General features: G+C 34.8%; 1 protein-coding gene across 3 annotated transcripts in view; it reads right to left on the bottom strand.

Annotated features, from left to right (window-relative positions):
• The window catches only part of LOC106867776 (scavenger receptor cysteine-rich domain-containing protein DMBT1), a 355233-nt gene that overhangs the window by 77060 nt on the left and 254608 nt on the right, over positions 1-23565 (bottom strand). For all 3 annotated transcript variants that reach the window (XM_089362003.1, XM_089362005.1, XM_089362002.1), the window contains exon 5: positions 23177-23329. In XM_089362003.1, the coding sequence (XP_089218129.1) occupies positions 23177-23329 (153 nt within the window). The remainder of the gene's footprint in view (positions 1-23176; positions 23330-23565) is intronic.

Genomic DNA, 23565 nt, shown 5'->3' with positions numbered 1-23565 from the left:
CGAAAGCATGAAATATGCCGATTTCTATTTGTTTTATCTCTATATTTATGCTTTTATTTTGTATTGAAAAGTAAGATCATGTTGTCTGACATTTGAATCTAATTTATCTCAACATAAAAGAGTTATGTGTATCGCCTGTGAATCTCGGAATGGAAACACATCTAGCACATCTTCAATGTCTTCTCTCCAAGAAGATATATTGAAATTTGCCGGAGAGATTTTCCTAAACAAAAGATATAAAATGGACGAAATGCTATGCTGTACTCATCAAAGCAACAATGCAAAACAAAGCGTAACGACACTACGTAGAAATAAATGCATACATAAATGAGCAGACACATACAGACACATGTATATGAGAATATATGCACGAGCCTGTATGTGTGTGTGTGTGTGTGTGTGTGTGTGTGCGTGTGTGTATGTATGTATATATGTTCATGTATGCACGTGTATACGTGTTTGTGTATATATATATATATATATATATATATATATATTATTTATAAACCACAGATATATTCACACATGCAAGCAAGCAAACGCACACACATACACACACACAAAAATATCCACACACCTACGTGCGTACACACACCCTAATGTTTTGTGTGTGTGTTTCTGTTTGTATGCATGTGTGTAATATAAACGGCAACAATTGAAAAGAGAATGAAGCAGGTATTGAAAGACAAACGAAACTCCAACTTCAATCGGAGCTCGATGTTGTTTAATGCAATTTGTCTTAATATATATATTTTTTTTTTATCCCGCCTCCTCTGACTCTGATCACTTGTCAGCTTTTGATCACAAAATATGAATATTCTAACAGCATTCTTTCATCTATTCTATAGTTTTCTTCTTCTTCTTACTCTGCAGCCTTTATTTATTTAATTTCGTTTCGTTTTGATTCGCTTTTGATTTGTTTTGTTACGTTTCGTTTCGTCAAAGTTATACAGTTTTATAGTGGCGCTAGAAAGTCAGAATTACATTAATAGAATAGAAATGATAATTAATACTTGGATGTATTGTCGTTGCAATTACAGCGGATCTCTTTTATATGACGATTCGTTTTTCGATTATGATAGCTGATAATTTTCTCAGTGATTAACACACATCCCTCCTTACCCAAACACACAACACATGCATATATGTATAGATATACATGCACATACTCCTCCACACACACGCACGCACGCACACGCACACACACACACACACACACACACAGTACTTTCTCCCACGAAACTAACCACCTCTCCTGTGTTTCTCCCTCTCTCTCTCTCTCTCTCACGCACACACACAAGCATTCATGCAGACAAAACACTAAAAAACTCTCTCACACGTACACATACAAATCAACATAAACTTACATACGCACACGCATACAAACAAATTGCTTATTTACCCATGTACACATCCACGCGCCTTCTCCCTCACGTGAAACCACATTTTCTGTGTAAACACAAGCAATTTCACAAGGCTCATATACACACTTACACACACACACACACATATATACATATATATATATATATGAACGTATATCTATGTACACATAGAGACGTATAGTTATAACCTCACACACACACACATCTATTCATTCGTCTCAATATCAGTTTTGCCTTATTGCGGCATATTGGTAAAGAAATAAGCCAGAGGAGGAAGAGAGAGAGAAAGACAGAGAAAGTAAAACAGTCATAAAAACACACGTGCATGCGCGCACGCACACTTCCCAGTCTTCCCAATAAGACTGATATCTACTTTGTTTAACTTTCCAAACGTAATGCATTTTATGAAAGAACATAAGTGTCTTAACAATTCCTTGCCTGGAGAGAAGCTTCATTAATTTCTTTTTTTTTTTGTAAAGGTTTCCTTCCTTTTCTTTTTTTTTTTGTTGAAGTAATAAACGCAAAGTTCTTAGATACAGAGTTGCAAATATATTTCCTTAACACATCAATTACGACTGATTTTTTGTTGTATTTTATTATTGCTATCGTTATCATCTTCAACTCCATATGTATTATCATTTTGATTTTATTATTTTGCTTCTGAAGAATATTCCGTCAAGTAAACCAAGAATTATTGCGCATGGAATTTATTCAATGAAAGACGGAGGATAAATATGCATTATATTCTCTCAGACTGTCTAATGATTATAATATAGAGAATTTCTGCTTTTGTTTCTGTTTCTTTGTTCGCTAAATCTTCATATTTATTCTCTCTCAATAACTTCTCTATTTTGTCCTGTTCTTTAATCTTTTGTCAATTTCGGTCGGTATTCTTTCTTAAGCAGTCTAGATAAAAGGTGGAGGAGCTAAACAGTAAGGGTTACTCTCTCATTTCTTTAAAGTTGATTTAGTCGTAAACTCCATTAGACCATAAAGGTACCACAGGAAAACCGCATTATCACAACGTATAGAAGAGGATAATTCTCCTCAAACAGGTAATCTGGTCCGAGTGTTAACAGCAGAGTGGCTTAAAGCACCCAAGGGCCAGATAATGGTAGTGGATTTGTAATGGGTACGGCATGGGTACGGCAAAGTGCCGGTGAACAAAATATGGACTGATTTTGATAATCCACCGTTCTAGATGAGGCGATGTATTTAACTTTTATGTATGTCTGGTATTATATCAGCTCTAGTAGAACCTGAGAAGTGGATCCTCGCTGGTATTCAACTCAGAACACAGAAGGGCTAAATTTCACTTTGCAAATTTTTTAACCAGATTTTACTACTGGACCTTCCTCTCAATTATCTCAAGGATTATTTGTTAATGATAATTACAGAAAAAAGTCATAAATTCTAAAGTTAAATGCGAATCAAATGTGATTAACCAATGAGAAACGAACCTATAACTCTCACGCCCGTATAATATAAGTGTGGTGTCTCCTACGTTCTGTTCTTCTTTAGTCGACAAAACAACAATTTCAATTTATAGAAAAATTAAATTAAATTAAATTATAAAAAATAATGAAAAAAATTATTGGGAATGGCTTTGACATTAAAAAGAAAATAAGATAAGAAAAATTGTGCAAAAATAATTTCTTTGTAGCTTTTCATAAAGTACTTTTAATATGTCTGATTTGTATTGCTGATTGCCATCTAGTGGAGATTATTTTGAATTTATTTACTTTTCTCCAGAATTATATTCCTCAAGTAATTCTATGTAAGTAAAGACATCGACCAATCTTGAAAGCGGTTTATTTTTTTCACTATGTCTGTTTAAATTACATTAAGAGATTAAAGAAACTAATAAAAGTATTTCAGAAATAACATTAAAAAAAAGTACTTTATAATGAAGATTCAAAACTGGTCTGGTGCCAAAAAGGCAATTAAGAAACAGGTTTAAAGTAATGATTATAAACTTGAGAAAACATACACACATGCTTCTACATGTTATGATTATTAATTTATGTATATGTGTGTATGCTTGTGTGTGTGTTTGTTTGTGTATGTATATGTGTACATGTGTCTGTGCGCGCACTTGTGTTGGTTTTATGAGTAAGTGTATGTTTTCAAATGGTGTGACTGTACGCGTGTACAGGTAAATCGTATCCTCTTTTTACGAACATATAAACGCATCTCTCTCACTATCTCTCTCACTATCTATCTATACATACATAAATATATAACATAGGCACATGCACCACTCGTGCATACACATTTCTATGGAGTATACTATTTTATGATGTAAGTGGGGATTTGTATGCTATCAAGATGAAACAAGTTGGAATCAGCGCTCATAATAATTAGCTGATGAGATATTTCAGTAGAATTTGCTTCATTAAAACGTTACATTTCTAAGCAGTAACGTTCCCACATTGATATTGAAAATATAATATATAGTACTAAAAGTTTAAACATAAGTAAGTTTAGTGAGTCACATATTCAAGTAAATGTTCCCTTTGATGGTTATAAGTAGTTCCTTGATAGACGCTTACAGAATCGAATTTGAAACCAATGTGAAACATAAGCAATATGAGCTGGTCCGGTCTATACCATCTCCGGTTTATTAAGCAAACAGTCGAAACTTCATGCATTCATTGAATAGCTTAGCTCACAGCAGTGACGATACGTAGTCTTTCGCCAAATCCCTCAAGCAAACATTTTACACCACGAAAATTCTAACTTGTTCGCATAAAATTCACTGGGGAACAGGAAACATGGAAATTAATGTATTTTGAAAAAAGGACGAACGTCGGTGTACGTCTGCTATTTATGTACACATTAAAAAAAAAAAGAAAAATGCGCGCCCGCGCGCGCACACACACAAACGCACATGCAGAGAGAGGGAGAGGAGAGAGAAATAGTGAGAGCGAGGGAAGAGAAAGAGAGAGATCTATTTTAGAAAACTGCAGGCAACCAAAACTGTTATTTCTTGTTTTCCAAAGTTAAAACCAAAGAAGACAATAGTTTTTAACACGAAAATACGTCGAAAGAATCGCATACACCAAGGAATATACTACGACTGGTAGAGCGGGCAAAATGAAGACACTTTCTTTCTCCTTCTTTTGCACAATTTTAACACTGTTGTACACGTCTTACCTTTCCGGTTATTTTTTCTTTTCGTTTTGTTCAGTTTCACTTTTGTTTTTATTTGACATCTGAATCTAAAAGCTAAGTTTGAAATATCGATTTCACTCTTCAAACATGCTGCTTTATCAAAATGCTAAACTAAATTCCTCATTCTCGTCAGTATTCAAATAAGACGTCCATTTCTCAGAAGAAAACCTCCATGTGACTACTAAATGGAGTTGCTAGAAATAGCTGAAAAATCTGCCTCTAACCATAACCCCATCGTTGTAAAAGAGGAAGAAATCATGATTAAATAAATGGTTGGATGATCACGGCTGGAATGCATTTGATCACAGGTTGGTTAGATGAAGACTCGCTTGGCCTAAACAACAACTATGATATTATAATGTTGATACATTACCATATCAGGTTAAATATCAGGTCCACACTCATTATATCCGCATATTTCAAAAGTTTCAGTTATCTTATTGGACTTTACCTTCTCTGGAGAGTCTTTTAGATTCTAAACATGCAAACTTATTTACTAATAATCTCAACTAGCAGAAGGTTTCTATATTATGTTTTCATATTTATAACGAAAAATCCTCCCCTCAAATATTTTCTCTCGATCATACTGTATAGCTTACACACTGACGTGTTAAAAGTGATGGTCATGGCCAAATGAAACGTATTTGCTATGTCATAACAGACGTTGAAATGCAATTGCCAGATCAACCATAAGCGTAATTAGAAACAGAAAACATGAGATAAATCAACACTGGAGACAGTGCACAGTAGTAAAGAATATTTAGGGATCTATTCTCCGCGTGTGAATATAATACATCCGAGCCATGACGTTCCTATGTTCACATCAACCTTACCACCGACTCATCAGGAGCTGAAGAATTAGTGTGTTCTCAAATATTTGCGATATACCTGAACCTCATAATTCTTAATGGCCTAAATCTGCCAGGCAGAGATTCGTTGACCTTATCGGTATATCAAGCCGAAATGTTTGGACTTGAAGAAGACAGATATGGCAAAGAATTTCAAATATTAAAAATAAAAATTGACTAATAAAAACAAAACGTTTATTTTCTTAAAACAATCGCTACCTCAGCCTTACTGGAAAACAAGCAAACAGCATATATGGTAGTCATCTGGGAAATCTGCGACGGTCAGGTGCGATGGTGCTTATGTAAACACACACACATAAGTATGTATAATGTATTAATACATATATGTGTGTGGGTGTAAGCACATGTATATATATATATATATATATATATATATATACACACACACACACATGTGCATATATATATACATAGTTATAGACACAAACGGATATATGTATATATATATATATATATATACATATATATTCATGCACGCGCGCACACACATATATATATATATGCATAAATACGAATGAGCTAAGCTCAAACAAATCAGACAGTAGAAAAAGAACGCGGTTTCATTGTTATTGTTATGTCAGGTGAATATTTTCGCCAACTTACACTGACTTAATAAGATGAGGCCTTTTGTATAAAATAAAAACCATTGCCATTGTCGTATATAATAGAAATGTCCTATCATCGGAATGTTCTTTCTTTGCCAATATTTATATCTGAAAATTGTGAGATCTGTGATAAATGGCATTTGAATAACATTTCTGCTATAAAACGAAGAATAAATGTCAAAACGTGAAAATATAAATATGAAAATGTCCTGTTTTATCTTATATCTTCAGCACAGCAAGAGGAAAATAGACGACTGTAAAAAAGAGATTGAAACCGTGTAGGGATATACAAATATTCTCCCCTCTCTCTCATACACATATCCACACATACATACATATGTGTGTGTGTGTTTATATATATATATATATATATATATATATATATATATATATATATATATATATATATACGTATGAGAGTGTACATAAAGACAGAAAGTGACACAGAGAGAGAGAGAAATGAGAGTGAAGCATATAGACAACCGGAGAGGGAGTTACAAGAATAAAATGCGGTGCGTGAGCAAGAATTACCGACCATCGCAGACAGAGACGAGATGGGCTTCAGAAAGATAAGAAAATAAATAAATAAACATATAACACATTATAATACAAGATAAAATCTGGGTACAATTGAAGAGATCGCTATGAAGAAATATCGAAAAAAAAAAAAGCTGCAACTGAAACGAACCAGTGGAGAAGAGAAAAAAGAATAAATTTTGTAAGAATCCTTTGATTCAATGGATAAGTAGATTCATTACGAGGACAAACGGATGTGTTATTAGCCGTAATGATGGAATAGATATTAAATCAAACTAAAGGGGCGGACAGCCCGCCAACAAGGAATAATATTCTACGCATTCTCCTACGACCTATCAGGAATATCAGCCAAATCTGCACTAAATTAATGCTCATTTTGTTTTCAAATGGAAGAAAATATTAAGTATAGTAAATATCAGTTGTTTCCTGGAAAAAAATGTGACAACAAGGAATACCTCCGAACATGTGCCTACGCAGTCCGTTTAAACCGAGATCATCACTGGTGGAAGAAATTTATAAGATTTATGCTCAAAAGGTTTACAGCTACAGAAATCTCGCACAAACAACATACACACAGGCGCACACACTCACATACATACATGCATGCATGCATGCTCTGTGGCTAGAGAAATACGGAGTTATTGCTCCTGCGTTACACCCAAGAATTGCAACACTGATGGGGTAAATCTTGCAACTGTGATCCAGAATGGAAGAGCACATATCTCTTACAATGGCACCTGCAACAAAACACGTGTCACTAAAGAATTTTACAGCCGATTGAAGAAAATTTGGACCTCAGAACTCTCTGCATTCAATAAGACAATGGCTCACAATGTGTTTGCAGTGTCAGAACACTAACATTTGGGCTGCTTGATTGGAAGCTTGATGAGATCCGAGCCATTGATGTGAAAACCCGAAAAATACTAACAAGCACACATAATTCCCACATAAACAGTGACGTAGACCGCCGCTACCCAAAACTGCTCTTTCTCCCTGGTTGTTTTATAAGAGCCTCGTCAGACGTTGATCTCGCAGAAAATCTATCCACCAAGATTATTTTATTGAAGACCATCATTTCTATTTTTGAAGATTAATGTAGCAGCCTAGAACCCCATTACTAAAAAGGTTAGGCGAGCGACGAGTTGGCGGATTCGTTAGAGTGACATCTAGAAGACAGTGCAGTATTCTTTCCGGATCTCAATGTACTGCGTTCAGATAGCCCATAGCTTTGGCTTTCAGATCTGGCTGACACCAGAAAATGTCAATGTACCCCAACAACAAATAAAAATGTGCCTCTTCGCTTTTACGATGGCTGCATGATTTTTAGATCATTTTACTTGTTCTGTCAGGTTAAATGGTCGTATAGGGTCTCTCTCACTCGCTCGTTTTCTTCCAGGCTGTGATATTGCGTAGTGAACTCCCTTGTGGTCTCAGAAGTTTAATCAGTTTGAAGATTAATCTCGATTTACATTTGAATAAATACAATGAACAAAACAGTTCAGGTGGTAGAAATTTATATTACTTACATCGGCAAAATCTCTCAGCATTTACGATGGCATGTGAAGTAAAAGTGGGTCTTGTGTATAACTTATACGATATATTCCTTTCTGACGTAACTGAAGCGAAATAACTACAACCGGGAAATGAAGCTCGCTCAACTGACTGAAACCACGCCGACATTTATGTATCTCGCTCAGTTAGTTTTATTTCATTAACCACTGATGCTTCATATAGGTTTTTCGCGAGATGGGAAATGAGCAAATTATTACGTATATACATACAAATCGAATGAGTAGCAGCATGTAAAAGAGAAAATAAAGATAAATTCTTGCAAATGAAAAGCCTAACATGTAAAGAATCTCTCTATGACATTCACATGTGTATAGGAAAATAATATTAAACCATATTCGAAGCCCTAACAAAATAGATACGGTCCGTGCGAATGAAATAAGTTAAATTATAAATCATATTACTGTTCATGCACACGCGTACATATATACATGTATGTGCATAGCTGCATACACGCACTCACACACAAACATACATTCATAGATGCACACATATGTACATATATACGTAGATATGTACGTGCATATATATATATACAAATGTGCACACAAACATAAAATGAACTAGGGACATTATGATTCTCTATGGAAAATGGTTCCATAAAGAAAATGAAAATATTAAAAATAAGACTGGAAATACATTTATATTGATATATATATATATATATATATATATATATATATATATATATGTATGTATGTATGTGTGTGTGTGTGTGTATGTATATGTGTGTGTTTGAGTGTGTGTGTGTGTTTATACATGTGTGTATGTTTGTTTCTATAATATATGTATGATGCTTGAGCATGTCAGTGAAGAAGAGGGTGAGTGTGAGGCTGTGATTCCATCCATATCAGCCTAAAAGACGGTATTGTTGTCAATGTTCTGCACAACTGTGTCGTTATCTATCAAGCAGGATTTCGTTATAATTAACCAGACCCATGAAGGTTATGTGTCTGCATCATCATAGAATATTTTTACCTCTTACTGGGTTAATTCTTTGAAATGGTCTGTGTGTGTGTGTGTGTGTGTGTTAATGAATATATGTATGTGTGTATGTGTGATTGTATGTGTGTGTGTATCTTTGTGTGCCTCCACGTGTCAGTACGCAAACAATCATGGATTATATGGTTCAGGTGTTGCCCCTCGTTTGCCGACCTTCACAAAACTATAAACAAAGTTAACTCTTGCTTAACGTAATGTGTTAAGCATCCTGTGCCCTCGCTTTTTCGCAAATTAATTAAGGATAATAATCAACAGAAACAATTATTACAAATCCTAGAAAATATATATAAAAATAAAACCTACACAATGGATTAAGCAAGCTCTGTATCCCCGAATTATCCATCGAGTTCTTTTGTAACAATTTCCTTCCATTGTTTTATATAACGCACCAAGATATTAAATAGCGGCAATTTCACTCGCTTCTTTTATTAGTTTGACGTTTTCGTTCTTTTTTTTTTTTTTTTCATAATTTTTTTGATCAAACTTTACTGACATACACTGTTATATTCATCCTCAATAATTCTTAACTTTCGGCTGAGAAAAATGACAAAATCTTTGGTTATATTATCGCTGGTGTCAACTGGAATTCAATTCTGATTCAGTCTTCAAATTGAAGTAATAAAGCATCTCCCATCGCAACATCACACTTCTGCTCCTAATCAATTTGCAGAAACAATCACGTCGATGCCGATTGTACATTGATTCTGTTAATCGTTCATTTTTGTCTCAAACAGAGCTAAATTGCAGTTCTCTTCCGTTAAAAAATTTATTTTCAGTGCGGTCAAACTTTTCAATAATCTCAAGCGAAATCTTTAAAAACTTGCCAATCCTGTTTATGACTTTGTTCAGGAGTATCCTTGTATTCTTGTAGTTGCCTGGAGAACGGGAGATGGTTGTAGATAAATGCGTGATATTTCCATTCGCAAACGTGTTTAGCGAGGATTCGAGATAAAATATTGAGGGCAGAGAAAGCTAGTGGCTCTTAATTGATCACTAACAGATATTGGCATGTGCAAGGTCCAAAAACATTAATTAAATTCTATACATTAACGGTTACTTACAATCAATTGAATTGCGTTTATTAAAGTTGATGACAGACCGTATAATTGAAATGAAACTAAAAAGGAAGATAATCAAAGCAACAATAACAATGTGTGTGTCTGTGCGTGCGCATAATGTGTGTAGTCATATATATATATATATATATATATATATATATATATATATATATATATATATATATATATATTAGGATATATATTATATATACACTGCGTTTCAAATTATTAACGACGTAATATCTTTCTATCTTATTGAAAAGCTACTCGTTTCGAATTGAACGAAATTTCCACAGAATAATGGCAACGGTTCTTTGTGTTAGGTTCTGTGTAAACAAACTGCGCCATTTGTAGGATTTCCACGAACTTTCAGTGTTTCAAATTATTAACGATTGCTCTGATAATCGTGTAATTATGGGTCATAAATGTGACTTGACTGCCTCAGGAAAATCTGTTTAAGCTTCGATTAGATCATTCCCTGAATGTAAATGTGTGTGGTTTTTCGGTTATTCTTCTTTCGGTTTGGTTTGGTTTTCTAATCTAATATCTTAACAGTCATAGACGCAATGTTCAGACATAACACACAGTTTGCAGTTTCCAAAGTTACACATATGCATAACTTTACAAGCGCACATCGTAAAACGGTTATGATTTTTTTTTTACACACACACACACACACACACACGCACACGTAACGTGCAGAAACAAAAGACCTGGTAATTCAATCCGCAAAATATGACTCCGATTAGAGATGGATTTAAAGGACATGATAAATTAAAAAGATATAAATACATACTCTCTTTTTACACGATAAATTAAAAATATATAAATACACAAACATTTAAAAAAAATCTGCAAGTAAAAAACTATATCAAAAATATAAAAGCGTAAAATAATAGATTTTAACGAATACGCTCCCCATTGTATCTTTTAGTTCGTTTCCATCAGACTTCCTCCGATATTTTTTTACCTATACATGCATGTTTTATCGTTTTTATGTCTGCATAAAACTGCACCTCCCCAATTTAAGTGCAGTTTAAAGGCTTGCATTCTATTTGTACATCTACACAGATCACGCACATACACACAAAATTCCTCTGCATACATATAAAACTATAGTCTGTAGTACAGCTTTCTCAGTCTGGTAATTGTTTTTAGCTGAGCAAAGTAGTATAGAATGCTGTAAATAACCTTAAACTTAGGTAGTGTGTGCTAAAAGTCATATAGTTTATTATTCTTTAAACCTTTGATTACTGATTACCAATCATGAAATTCACTTTAGAATTTTGATAACACTTATTTAATTCTTTGTATACAGCAAAGTTTTATTTTAAGCTGTGATTATTTCTCAATTAAATTATTTAGCTCAATAACGGACCGGATTCCTATTTCACTTGCATAATTATTGTTTTCGATATGGCTCCGGTTTCTATTAAAGCTAATCTCTCAGTGTAGTCGGATTTTTACGGTTAATTTGCATTAGGCTGTAATCAATAGAAATATCATTTTAGTCGTGGCTCCCTGACTGACTGAGCAAAAGTTTTATGAATGGACATTCAACAATAGTTCCATATAAACCGGTTGCTTTTGTCAAAATCTTTGCATTCAGTTTGGCCGTTTATTTCCCTCATTAAATGTATACCAAATGTGTAATTAATCGTTAGCATTAGGGAGGGGGGAGGTAGAGTAAGCTATTCGTGGGATGGGATTATCATTAAGCAATTGTTATTTATATATTAATATCTCAATGAAATGAATTATGTGCCACAGTTGAAAGGTGAGATGCAACTAAAAGGTTTTGCCGATCAAATAAAGGTTAAAAGTTGATGACTTTTAACCAAAAGGGGAAAGAATACAGAATTAAAGAATATAGCTTTATCTTAATTCAGTCTGGCTGCAACATCACTGTTTCATTGTATCTTATATATTAAAGATATCAACCTAAAGTGTTGACACTTAACAATGTCTAATACAAGATGATCATATACGTATATTTGTAGATAGCACTGTTATACTCACACAAACATGCATACATATCTACCCAACTACCGGGAAACCAGCTAACAAACAAACCAATATACCTACCCACCTGCTTACCTACTTTCATCTATATAAAAATGTATGTGTATAGGAACGGCGAAACTCGAAGGAGATAGAGCTATAAATAATAGCATGTAAATATTGGGTTCAGCCTTCCACTTTCTAATCTAACGGATTTCTAAACCAATATTTTCATGATATTATTATAGTTTTATCTGCTTTGAGTTCCAAAGATGAAGTATTTCACGTTTTCACGAAGTTTATAAACTCTCATCTCATCAACAACAAATGTGCGCGCGTGCGTGTGCGTACACAAATGGACTCAAGTAACTAAGAACGGAGCTGCGACCTATGGTTGCTCCACTTCCCTAAAAATCACATGCTATTGTCCTAAAAAAAAAAGAAAAAAAAAGAATGCATTGCATAAAATAAACTCTGACATTTACTGTTAGAACCCAGTTAATCATAGGCGCTCAATGAGGTTTATTCTCTGGGCTAAATAACCTCAACATTAACACTTTCATCCACATCAGCCATAATAAAATCCTCCTCCCAAAGCCATCGCATCAAAAGCGAGACAGTTACTTTTGCGGCGACCAACCCCCTTGCCTGCATGGTTAAGATAATAAATTCTACGTGGCCTTCATTAAAAATTTGAAACTGGCTGCTGACGAAGTCTCTGAGGACCCATTTAGGAAGAAAAGCTATTTAAACTTTAAAACTAACGCAGTCTCTTTCAATAAGCATAGCAATGTGCTTAAATAATGTAACATTTATATTAATGTAGCATTTATATTAATGTAACATTAATATTAATGTTGATTTAGTTCTGTATTTAAGAGATGAGGAATTATGTACATTATTTACATTTGACGGATATTTGTCCTCATCTTGTATGTTGTTAACACAACGTTTCGGCTGATATACCTTCCAGCTTTCATCAGGTGTCTCGAGGAATTTTCGAACCTGGATTCTCATACCTAAGGTATTTTTCGATGTTATTATTATTATTATTATTATTATTCATGTCATTGCCTGGAATCGAACTCGGAATATTGGGATTAGTAGCCCGCGCTCTTAACCACTACACCATATGCCCGTGGGCAATTATAAGCCCTAAAATTCACTCCATAATTGCCCACGGGCATATGGCGTGGTGGTTAAGAGCGCAAGCTACTAACCCCAAGATTCCGAGTTGGATTCCAGGCAGTGATCTGAATAATAATAATAATAATGACATCGAAAATACGTTAGGAATGAGAACCTGATGAAAATACCTGATGAAGCCTGGAGGGTAAATCAGCCGAAACGCTGTGTTAACAACAAACAATAGAAAGTGAAACTCCTTGACATTATAGCCTTTAAAGTATATATATTTGATAAGGTAACACTTAAGTCAGAATAATAAATCATTTTGGTCACAACAAAAATAACTTCTACCACATGTGTATCCAATCAGAGCTAGCCATGGTTGTGTAATAAGAGAAACTACTGAGAGAATCACTGAGCAGTTCCTTCACAAACCATCATAAATAAATGGAACACAGAAGAGGCTGAGGTATGCTACGTTAGATTGCGAAGTTTGACAAAGGCTGTCATACTGGCTTGCATTGTGGTGATTATACTATTACAAGGTACTATTATTTTTCATAAATTCAGTGATTTTCTATTTCAAGGTCAAAACCCTATTGATTTCAAATTCTGGAGCAAGATTGGCAGTTCAGGGGAGCAGGCTTTTACATCGATTCCAGTGATCAACTCGTACTTATTTTGTTGACCCCGAAACAGAAAAGGCAAAGCTGATCTCGGCTGAATTCGAACTCAGAACCAAGCACGGACGAAATGCCGTTAAGCATTTCGCCAGCATGCCAACAATTTTGCTAGCTCGCCCATTTACTACTGAATATTATATTAAATTATGATTAAAACCGACTTTCATGTAATACACACACACACACACACACACACACACACACACACATACACATGTATGTATGTATATGGTGTGGTAGAAGTATGTGTACATGTGTGTATCATTTAAGAATAGACACTTCATTTGGTTGTGGAAGTTTTGTGCTACTTCTTTCGTGAAATTGTTCTTTCAATTGCATCAAATGTACGAAAAAGAAAATAACGACATGGTTAACAAAAATGCTCTGTTTAACGATGTAATTTCCTTACATGCATTGGCTTACTCTCCTATTCAAGATTGAAACCAGTTAGGAAATACTACAAAGTTAACTCTATTACAAGATATAAAATGGCATTTATGGATTCCAGTGGATAGCCTGATAGAGCAGAGAAATATTGGCTGTCAAGTTCTCAGTTTATGCCTAATTGACGCGACCACGTGGAGTCTTTGGACGGGATAATTAATTTTGCCTTTCAAAATTCACCAAACTGAAAATTAAGTATGAGAATACCTGAAAAAAACAATTGGATGGCATTGCTATCTTTTCCCAACTTAATTTAATATGGGGATTAGTCCCAGACCAATGAGTGATTGTATTTGCTGAAACAGCAGAAACCATGCTGGAGATAAATCCAAAAACATTTCACGGTCCTTATCACATTTTGTCTTACAAAATCCTGGCTTCGTGTTGAAGTAAATTAACTACCGTTCTTCTCATCTTCTCTTGGAAATTTCTTCTTTTTCTTCCTTTTGATTGCTGCATTATATTTAAAACTAAACTACCAATTCTGACCTGTGAGTACTTTGCTCTTTTATTTTGCAGCCATTCAGATGTTTCTTGAAAGCAAACTTTTCTTTCACTTCATATGATTCTATTGGCGGGAGATATCAGCAAACAGTTTCTAAGCAGCCATTTTGAATGAAATGATGCTGCTGTGATTTCCAGTTAATGGTTCTAGCAATATTTCGTGTAATATAATGATATCAACGGGACGTCTATGATAGTGTTTCACTTTGTGTGGAAAAACAATGAATTTCAGTTGTGCCATGAATAGCATCCAGAGAATAAACTGCATAAAGACAGGATAACAGATTCTTGGATGAATGTCAAGCGAACATCAGTGAAAAGATTAGCTAAGTGAAAAGAAATCATAAAACTGAAGTAATTAATGAATAAAAATAAATAAATTTCCAGAGGAGGAGGATGTTTGAAGCCAGGAAAACATTGTGAACAACAACAACAACAACAACAAAAAAAGAGAAGAATTGAAAGTCTTTCAAACTGTTCCATTCATGCTTTCTAATCTTTTTTCCATTGTTTCTTATTGAATTAATTAGCGTGGTCTTCATTAATTTTTAATTAATCATACACTCTTACACTTTTCCCTTAAACTAATATTACACAGACAGACAGACTCACACACGTATATATATGACTCCATCTAGTGGTCGGCATGAATAACCTATCATTTATAGTTGAAGTAATTCACAAGAAGCCAATTTTCACAATATACTACTCTTATCAAACTGATATCGAAGTGGGGAAATGACTTCTTTTCGAAACTTATCCTGTTTGGCCCTTTTCTTTTAACCTGGTTAAAAATCAAAACCGAAAAGTAATGCGACAATAAATAAATATATAAATGCAAAAAAAAAAAAAAACATTACAAAAATGAAAAGATATCAATCATTGAAGATTTTCACACTTTCAAAGTTTTAAGTATTATAATGATTGCCGTATACTAACTTGGCTCATTTGCATAATACACAGCTATATCACCACTGGTAATTTCTACAATTTTTCATTAGGTTCTTTGACTCCGCCCAAAGTTCTTCTCTTTTACCTTTTTGAAATATTTATGCATTTCGGCAGACACAAGTGCACAAATTATAATTGAATGTAAAACCATATACACAGATACGAACGAAACTACACATGCAGAAACACATACAAATACTGGAATACGGAGTCTTTGAATAGAATTATAGTTGGTGATGGTCTAAAAAAATTAGTTGATAATCTGTTCTTTGAAAAGCTGGAATTTCAGTTTGTGCTACGATGCATAAGAATTCTTGCTGAAGTGGATTCATGATAACGCCCACATTTGAACCAAGCAAATTGTTAAGTACATTTTCTTATAAATTTTGCATTGAACCTGAAATCTCTTTGCAACCAGAATGAAATACGTAATCTTATAAAAAGTTTGTTATTTATAAATTATCATCTGTTTTAAGATCATATCTATATAAGGTGTATTGTTTAGAAGAAAGGCTTTAATAAGCTTTTGTTCACTTAACTGAGCCAGGAATTCGTTTAATGAGTAGCAACTATGTGTGAATTGATAACAAAGTACAATCAGGTTTCTACTATATCTAACCAGACGTCTCCGGATAGAGTTTGGTGCCGGAGGTCTCCCAGTTAAATAATTCTATGCACATATATATATATATGTGTGTGTGTGTGTGTGTGTGTGTGTGTGTGTGTGTGTGTGTATATACATATATATATATCACTATATGTATATATATATATCACACAACCACACGCGCGCTTGCACTGCGTCACCAGCCGAATTTCCTTGTTTGGAAATAGATGACAATACTTCGACTAATATCATTTAGAATCCCTTTTAGAAAGTGAAAGAGACCCAGATCGCTGACAGGTTGCAGAGTGATGCCGTCGTCCATGCAGGCATCGAGCTGAATGTGTCTTGTGCTCCATGTCATTATAACAACTACGTGTGTCCTGCTTCTGAAATCTCGTACTTCGACCGTTACCAAACCATTGAAACGTCTTCTATACTCATGACCCACAACTCGTCTTCCAATTAAATATTATACAATATTTGTATTTATGTGTGGCTATTTGATGAAGAAGTGCACGTTTGTTTCTATGCATTAAGGAATGTATGTGTCTAAATACACATGCACACTCACAAACACGCACACACACTCCTATATACGTATATGTTCATGTTCGTATATACTATGTATGTCAAATGTGTGTAAGCTGCGTGCTTCCCTGTCAGCCTGTCAATGACAATGATATAGCTGTTGCTTCAAACTGTCTTCTTCCCATATATCACACGATGTGATATGAGCAGCAGCAGCACCGTTATTATCAAACGCTGAGCAATACTGCAATCATAATAATCACTTTCAGCATACACCACCAACACCATCACCACTATTCGCGTTACAACCATCGCAGCTCCTCCACTACAACCACCATCGACCTCACGCCCATCACCTCTTCCACCACAAATCCAAAATCTCTGCCCTAACCATCCCTAACACAACCACTCACCACAGCATCAACAACAGCAAAAAGTAGCCATTACTACTACTATTATTACTATTACTATTACTACTAGTACCACCACCACCACCACCACCACTACTACTACTAGTAGTAAAACAACAACTACCGCTATAACAACTACGACTACAGCTACTACCACCAAATCAACTAGCATCACCGCTACAACTAATAATAGCAAATATAACCACAGCCATCGTCAGCCACCCCGCTGGAAGGAATTACAACCACCTCCGCAAACACCACCACCACCACCACCACCGCCACCGCCATAACCTACTATAACCCGACTTTCGTATCATCAGTTATTCTGTCTCGAAATACATGAGATTGTTACAAATATCTTTCATGGCAGACAATCAGTCAATATAATACACACTAAGCGCCTTCCCTACCAACTTCTGGTCGACCATCTTACATCAATATCAACTGATCATTTCCTTTCTAATCGATCACTCATCGAACTTATTTTATACTTGAAATATTGATCATTCCATGAGTATTATAATCGTCAATATGATTTCAAATCTCCTAACAGCATTTCCATCATCACTGCTGACATCATCATCATCATCATCATTGTCGTCGTCATAGTTATCATCATCGTCATCCTCATCATCCATCATTGTGTTCGTTGTCGTCGTTGTCGTCATAATCATCCCCTCCCCACCATTTCAAAAATTACATATGGAACACCTAACTCATTGCTTTGAGAGTCGAACGCTTGTCCTTATATATATTTTGTTGCTGACACATTTTTTGACAATCATCCATTTTGCTCGGTTTATTAGAATATAGCCACCTGTGTTGGTAGCTAGAAATGGTGCTAGCCTCAAGTAATAAAGAATCCCCACACTATTTTGGTGCGAGCAACCACTGTTGCTACATCAGGGGTTAACGCTGAAAAGCACCAAGACAGATTTAAAAGGTATGCAAGAAGAATGGTAAAATTTAAAAACTTGTAATTCATCTGAGAATCTGAGGATCGAAAATGAACTTCAAGGACAACCAGGAGCAACAGCAGCAACTTAAATTTTGGTAGCATTGCAAGAACGTAAATACTTGTCATCAGCCAACTCAATTCAAAGGAAGAACCTTGGAGGGTGTGTATTACAATAGAAAATGCCTCCAAGCCTAAGGAATTTGTGCAGGAATGGACGAAAAGAAAGATGAAATAGTTTTGATTTTTCTTTTTGTCTTAAGTGATTGGTATCTCTTTTCCCTGGAAAGAAGAAATGGATTGCCGCACATGCTCTGTCTACCAGCACAGGTAACCGGAACGGTATGACAGAGCACCATTACTTTTTGCTTTAAATTGTATTAATTACAGGACTTGTGAAAGGATGGCATAAGCTTGAAAATAAAATTGGAGCAAATTAAAATAAGCGCGAAGCAAGTTCAAATAAATTCGGAGGAAATAAAATCCTTTCTTTCCAATTAATTCAACAAAGCAATCAAGCCATATTTCTTCTATTTTGTCAAACGCGTAACAAATTATTGCTTCATTTTGACCGGGAAGACATTTTACAGAAATATCAAAAGCGTTTTCATAAGTTCGTTAGAATCCTTTGGTTTTGAAATGCAAAACGCAATTACTTTCATTGTAAACATACAGGTTTCAATGAAATCATTCTTAACGAAAATGACGCTGCAGTCTGCTGTGGTACGGTCATTCTATGCATTCAGTATAAACGTTTATAAATGTTCTTTAATGATTCTTTAATGTTGACTATTCACATTGCTGCCCTTGATTTTGTCTCTGTCACCTTCATGGTACAATTAAGATGTCTAAATTTTCAGTGGTAAATAATATGAATATCTCGTAGAGCAGGAATGCCTTCCCATCCTTATTCGACACCAGACAATGCACATACATACATTTCCTGAGACTATTTATGTCGGTTTGGTTCACTTCCTTGTCTGGCAACTCATGGGATAATAACATATCTGGCATGAAAAGATATTATTGCTTTCAGACTGGTTTTTGTCAAATGATAAAAAGAATTCGGATTTGAAATGAATAATCTTAAGTTGAAACAATTAAAAATAATTGACAACTACGACGTTTTACTTCAATATCATCTCTTTGATTTGCTCTGAGATTATTTTATTTCGAGAGTACTGTAATATTTTTTTAATATTTTTCTGGAGATATTATATTTTGTACTTGAGATAGTATAGATGACGCCTGTGATACAAAGGGCTCGCCTTGAAACACTGTGTCACGCCGAGTCGGCTTTAGAATAGTGGCTTACACGTTAATTTCATTCAGTTCGTCAAACAACTACATTCTCATTTCCCTCATCCACTGATAAACTATTACCGTTGGCCGGTCATTTTTCGCCCCCAAGCATTGATCGAGTGTAACAAAAATCATAATTTTTCTCCTATTTGCAGTCATCTGTCGTTTAGTTTCATTATGTCTCAATTCTTCTTTGTGTACATCAACAATAGAAAATATATTATTTCGACATTGCTTCTATGTATTATTTTCCCTTTCAACGTTCATGGTCTAAATTCAAATTATGCGGATGTCCAGGTTAACCATAAAATATTTACAAGTAATGGACGCCTACTTTCCTTTCGTAGAGCTAGAAAGATAGGTAAGAGATCACAACTTTTCTCTTGTTAAACATTTTGCAGTTGTTGTTATTGTTGGTGGTAGTGTTAACACAAAGGAAGCCTGTCACGATATCATAATTATAATACATTTCAAAAATATATATATCTCAGTAGATCATTCTTTGCATCAAATAAATCACGAGAGAATATCTTGAGTCTAGGGTCGCTTTCATTAAATCTCCGCAAGATCTTCTTTTGAATGTTCATTGATGTCATAGAATGTACTGTATAAATATCTTATGGGTTTCGGTAATATCTCACAAGAACAGCTGGATCAATTAAACACTTAAAAGTATTCTCAGATCTTGTGGAATCTTTCTCAATTTGACAGCTTATTGTCGTGTTGTATTTATCTGATAAGTCAGTAGATTATTTGAAAACACGTCAAATTCTAACCACGATATTTACTGTTTAATGCACTTCTTTCATATATACACACATACATACGTGTATAACACACACACACGCGCGTAAATATACATAGATATGTGTATGAGTTTGTGCGCGTAAAAGTTAATATCTTAATCACTTCGTATAGTAGCGATGGTCTTCCAACCTATATATATATTTATGCGTATAGCGTTGTGGGCAAGAGTGTGCGCTTTATGTATTTCAATATCTCTATATTTGTGTGTATTTGCGCAGTGTAAGTAGTATTGTAGGTGGGACCGTTCAGTATTATGATTCACATGTGGAAAAGCATGATTTACAAGATCTAATAACATGTGTGTGAGTTGCAGAATCATACAGAGGTTTATATTTACAACATCTCAACCCCTGGCCATATGCCACTCCAGATGTGTTATCCATTCTGAGTGTGTGTGTGCGTGTGTATGTATCTCGGCCTGCCCTCTCCTTCCCTCTCGATTCATATATATATATATATATATATATATATATATATATATATATATATATATATATATATATATAGAAGTATATACATATTTGCGTGTGGTTTCCTTTTACGCCAAGTCACGCGCGTGCGTTCACACACACTCTCTCTTTCCCTCTCTCTTTTAGGTCAAGTAATATATCGAAATATTTTTGCATTAAACTGAAGGATCACTTATTACTTTTTAATAGACTACATATTTATTTTTTTTTAAAGAAAATATTGACAGGGATTTCGAAATCCGATGCAAGAAATCAAGTGAAAAGTCGAATTCATTTGTCAAACTTTTCTTTGTAAAAGTTTACAAGTATATCCACACACAACCTTGATATGCTTCAGATTGAACCGTCAGGGAAGCCCTAAGCGTAATATCAAGTTAATGGACTTACAAGGGAACAGGAATTATATAAAAAACATCTCAAGCTCTGATTTCACTGTTTCTGAAAGCAGAAACAGCTGTAAGCCAATGACATCGATTACCTAATTCCTGTTCCGTTGTTATTTCATTAATTTCATATACGTACTCACAAACACACATACATTTATAACTGACGAATATCACGAATAATAATGGTAATCAAAATGTTTCTTCATATCTCCTGAATCTTGTGTTCTTACTGAATAATACTGAGTTACACATTTCCTTTACACCTTTAGATTACGAGCTATACTATTCAATAGGTATAGGCCCTCTACCTAGTAAAACGCAGTAGACATCTTAAAGGAAAATTTATTTTCGCAACAGTGACAACTTTTTTAAGGGAAATACAACAGTGTACTATTAAAATAATGTATTATTAATAACAATGTTCAGGCGGCGACCTCGCAGACGCACATCAGCGAAATATGCTTAGTAGCATTTCGTCCGTCTTAACTCTACAAGGTTCAAAGTTAGCCGAGGTCCATTTGTATTTCAGCCTTTCGGGATCAATGATTATTGCAGTCGATGTAATCGACTTGTCCTCTCCCCCATAATATCAGGTTTTATGCTAAAATTTATATATATATATATATATATATATATATATATATATATATATATATATATATATATATATATATATTGTCAATAGATGTACCTTTCATGAGCCTGTCACAGCGTGTGTTTCCGTGTAACGCTATTGGCAACGCTGTAGAGCATTTTGCTGCCCTGGTGACATCTCTTCACTTCTCGCTGAGTCAATCTACTCTTCGCTTTGACATGTTCATGTTCCCCAGTGTAATCAATACAACAATCAGTAGATGCATATTACAGCAATGTCGGATACAATGTCCAATGTGTTCATAAGGTAATGTATGATCTAATAATAAATTAACATAAATTAACATATCCATGTGTCTACTTACTTCTATTCCTCATACCTTTCACTTCTTCCCCTCCTCCTCTCCATCCCTTTCAGTACAATTATATATTCCGAGTAAATTCTCTTTCCATTTATAATCCAGTTTCTGCATAGTTAATATCACTCATAATTTATGTAAGAGTATATAATATAGCGTGTGTGTTTGCCTGTATATGTATATATATACACGTTTGTTTGTGTGTGTGTGTGTGAATGTACGTACGTACTTGTGTGCGTGTGCGTGTGTGTACGTGCGTGTGTGTGTGTGCGTGCGCGTCTGTTTGACTATGTGTATCTAAGTATACATGTCGATGCAGCAAGCAACTGAAGATGAGATGATAACAACAAAAACATCAATAACAACAATATGGGGACACCATCGACAACAACAATAGTATCAATATGAACCAGAATTAGAAAGATGAAAAGAATATCGCTAAAAAAGGTTATATTGATGACAACGACGCCATCCGCAATGTTTCTTCTGACACCAAACCTCGCCGCTGTCAACATCCACACAACTATTAACCTCGGCAACCATTATCCTCATCATCATCAACCATTTTCGGCAAATAAAAAACTATTAACCTCGGCAACCATTATCCTCATCATCATCAACCATTTTCGGCAAATAAAAAAGTCTCAAAATATAAAGCAATCAAATAAAACATCAGACCAAACAAATGTTGTGAAAGATGCATGAGGTGTGTAGTTGTGGCAGCAACGATATTGCTCATGAAAGTGGTGGGAGTGGTGTCTTTGGAACTGCTGGTTTGTGTGTGTGTGTGTGTGGGGGGGGGGGGGGTGAGTGTTGGCGGTTGAGAGTGGAAAACATTTTCGACTTACCGCTGTTGGTAGATTTGTACTTCAGTGAAAATCCTTCCCGTTCGATGGTATTGTCCGTGTGGAAGTAGATGTAAGCATAACGGCCAATGTTATTGACGTTGATGGAGCTCTGACCGCATCTGTGATCAAGAAGCTCGCCCGATCGATCAAAACCTTCAGAGGAAGAAGAAATAAAGAAATAAAATAAAGAAAAGAAAAAAAAAAGAATCAGGATAATCAATATCATTAGTTACATTTCTAAAAATCAATCAATGCTGAAGAGAAAGTTAAACGCTTATACAGACACACACTAACGGACATATATACATACATGCATCTACGCATCCATCCATCCAGACACACATTCATACATACGCACATACACGTACACATAATACATGCATGCATGC

The sequence above is a fragment of the Octopus bimaculoides genome, chromosome 13, assembly GCF_046866305.1.
Source record: "Octopus bimaculoides isolate indiv1 chromosome 13, ASM4686630v1, whole genome shotgun sequence".
Taxonomy (NCBI): Eukaryota; Metazoa; Mollusca; class Cephalopoda; order Octopoda; family Octopodidae; genus Octopus; species Octopus bimaculoides.
This window is presented reverse-complemented; position numbering and strand designations above follow the sequence as displayed.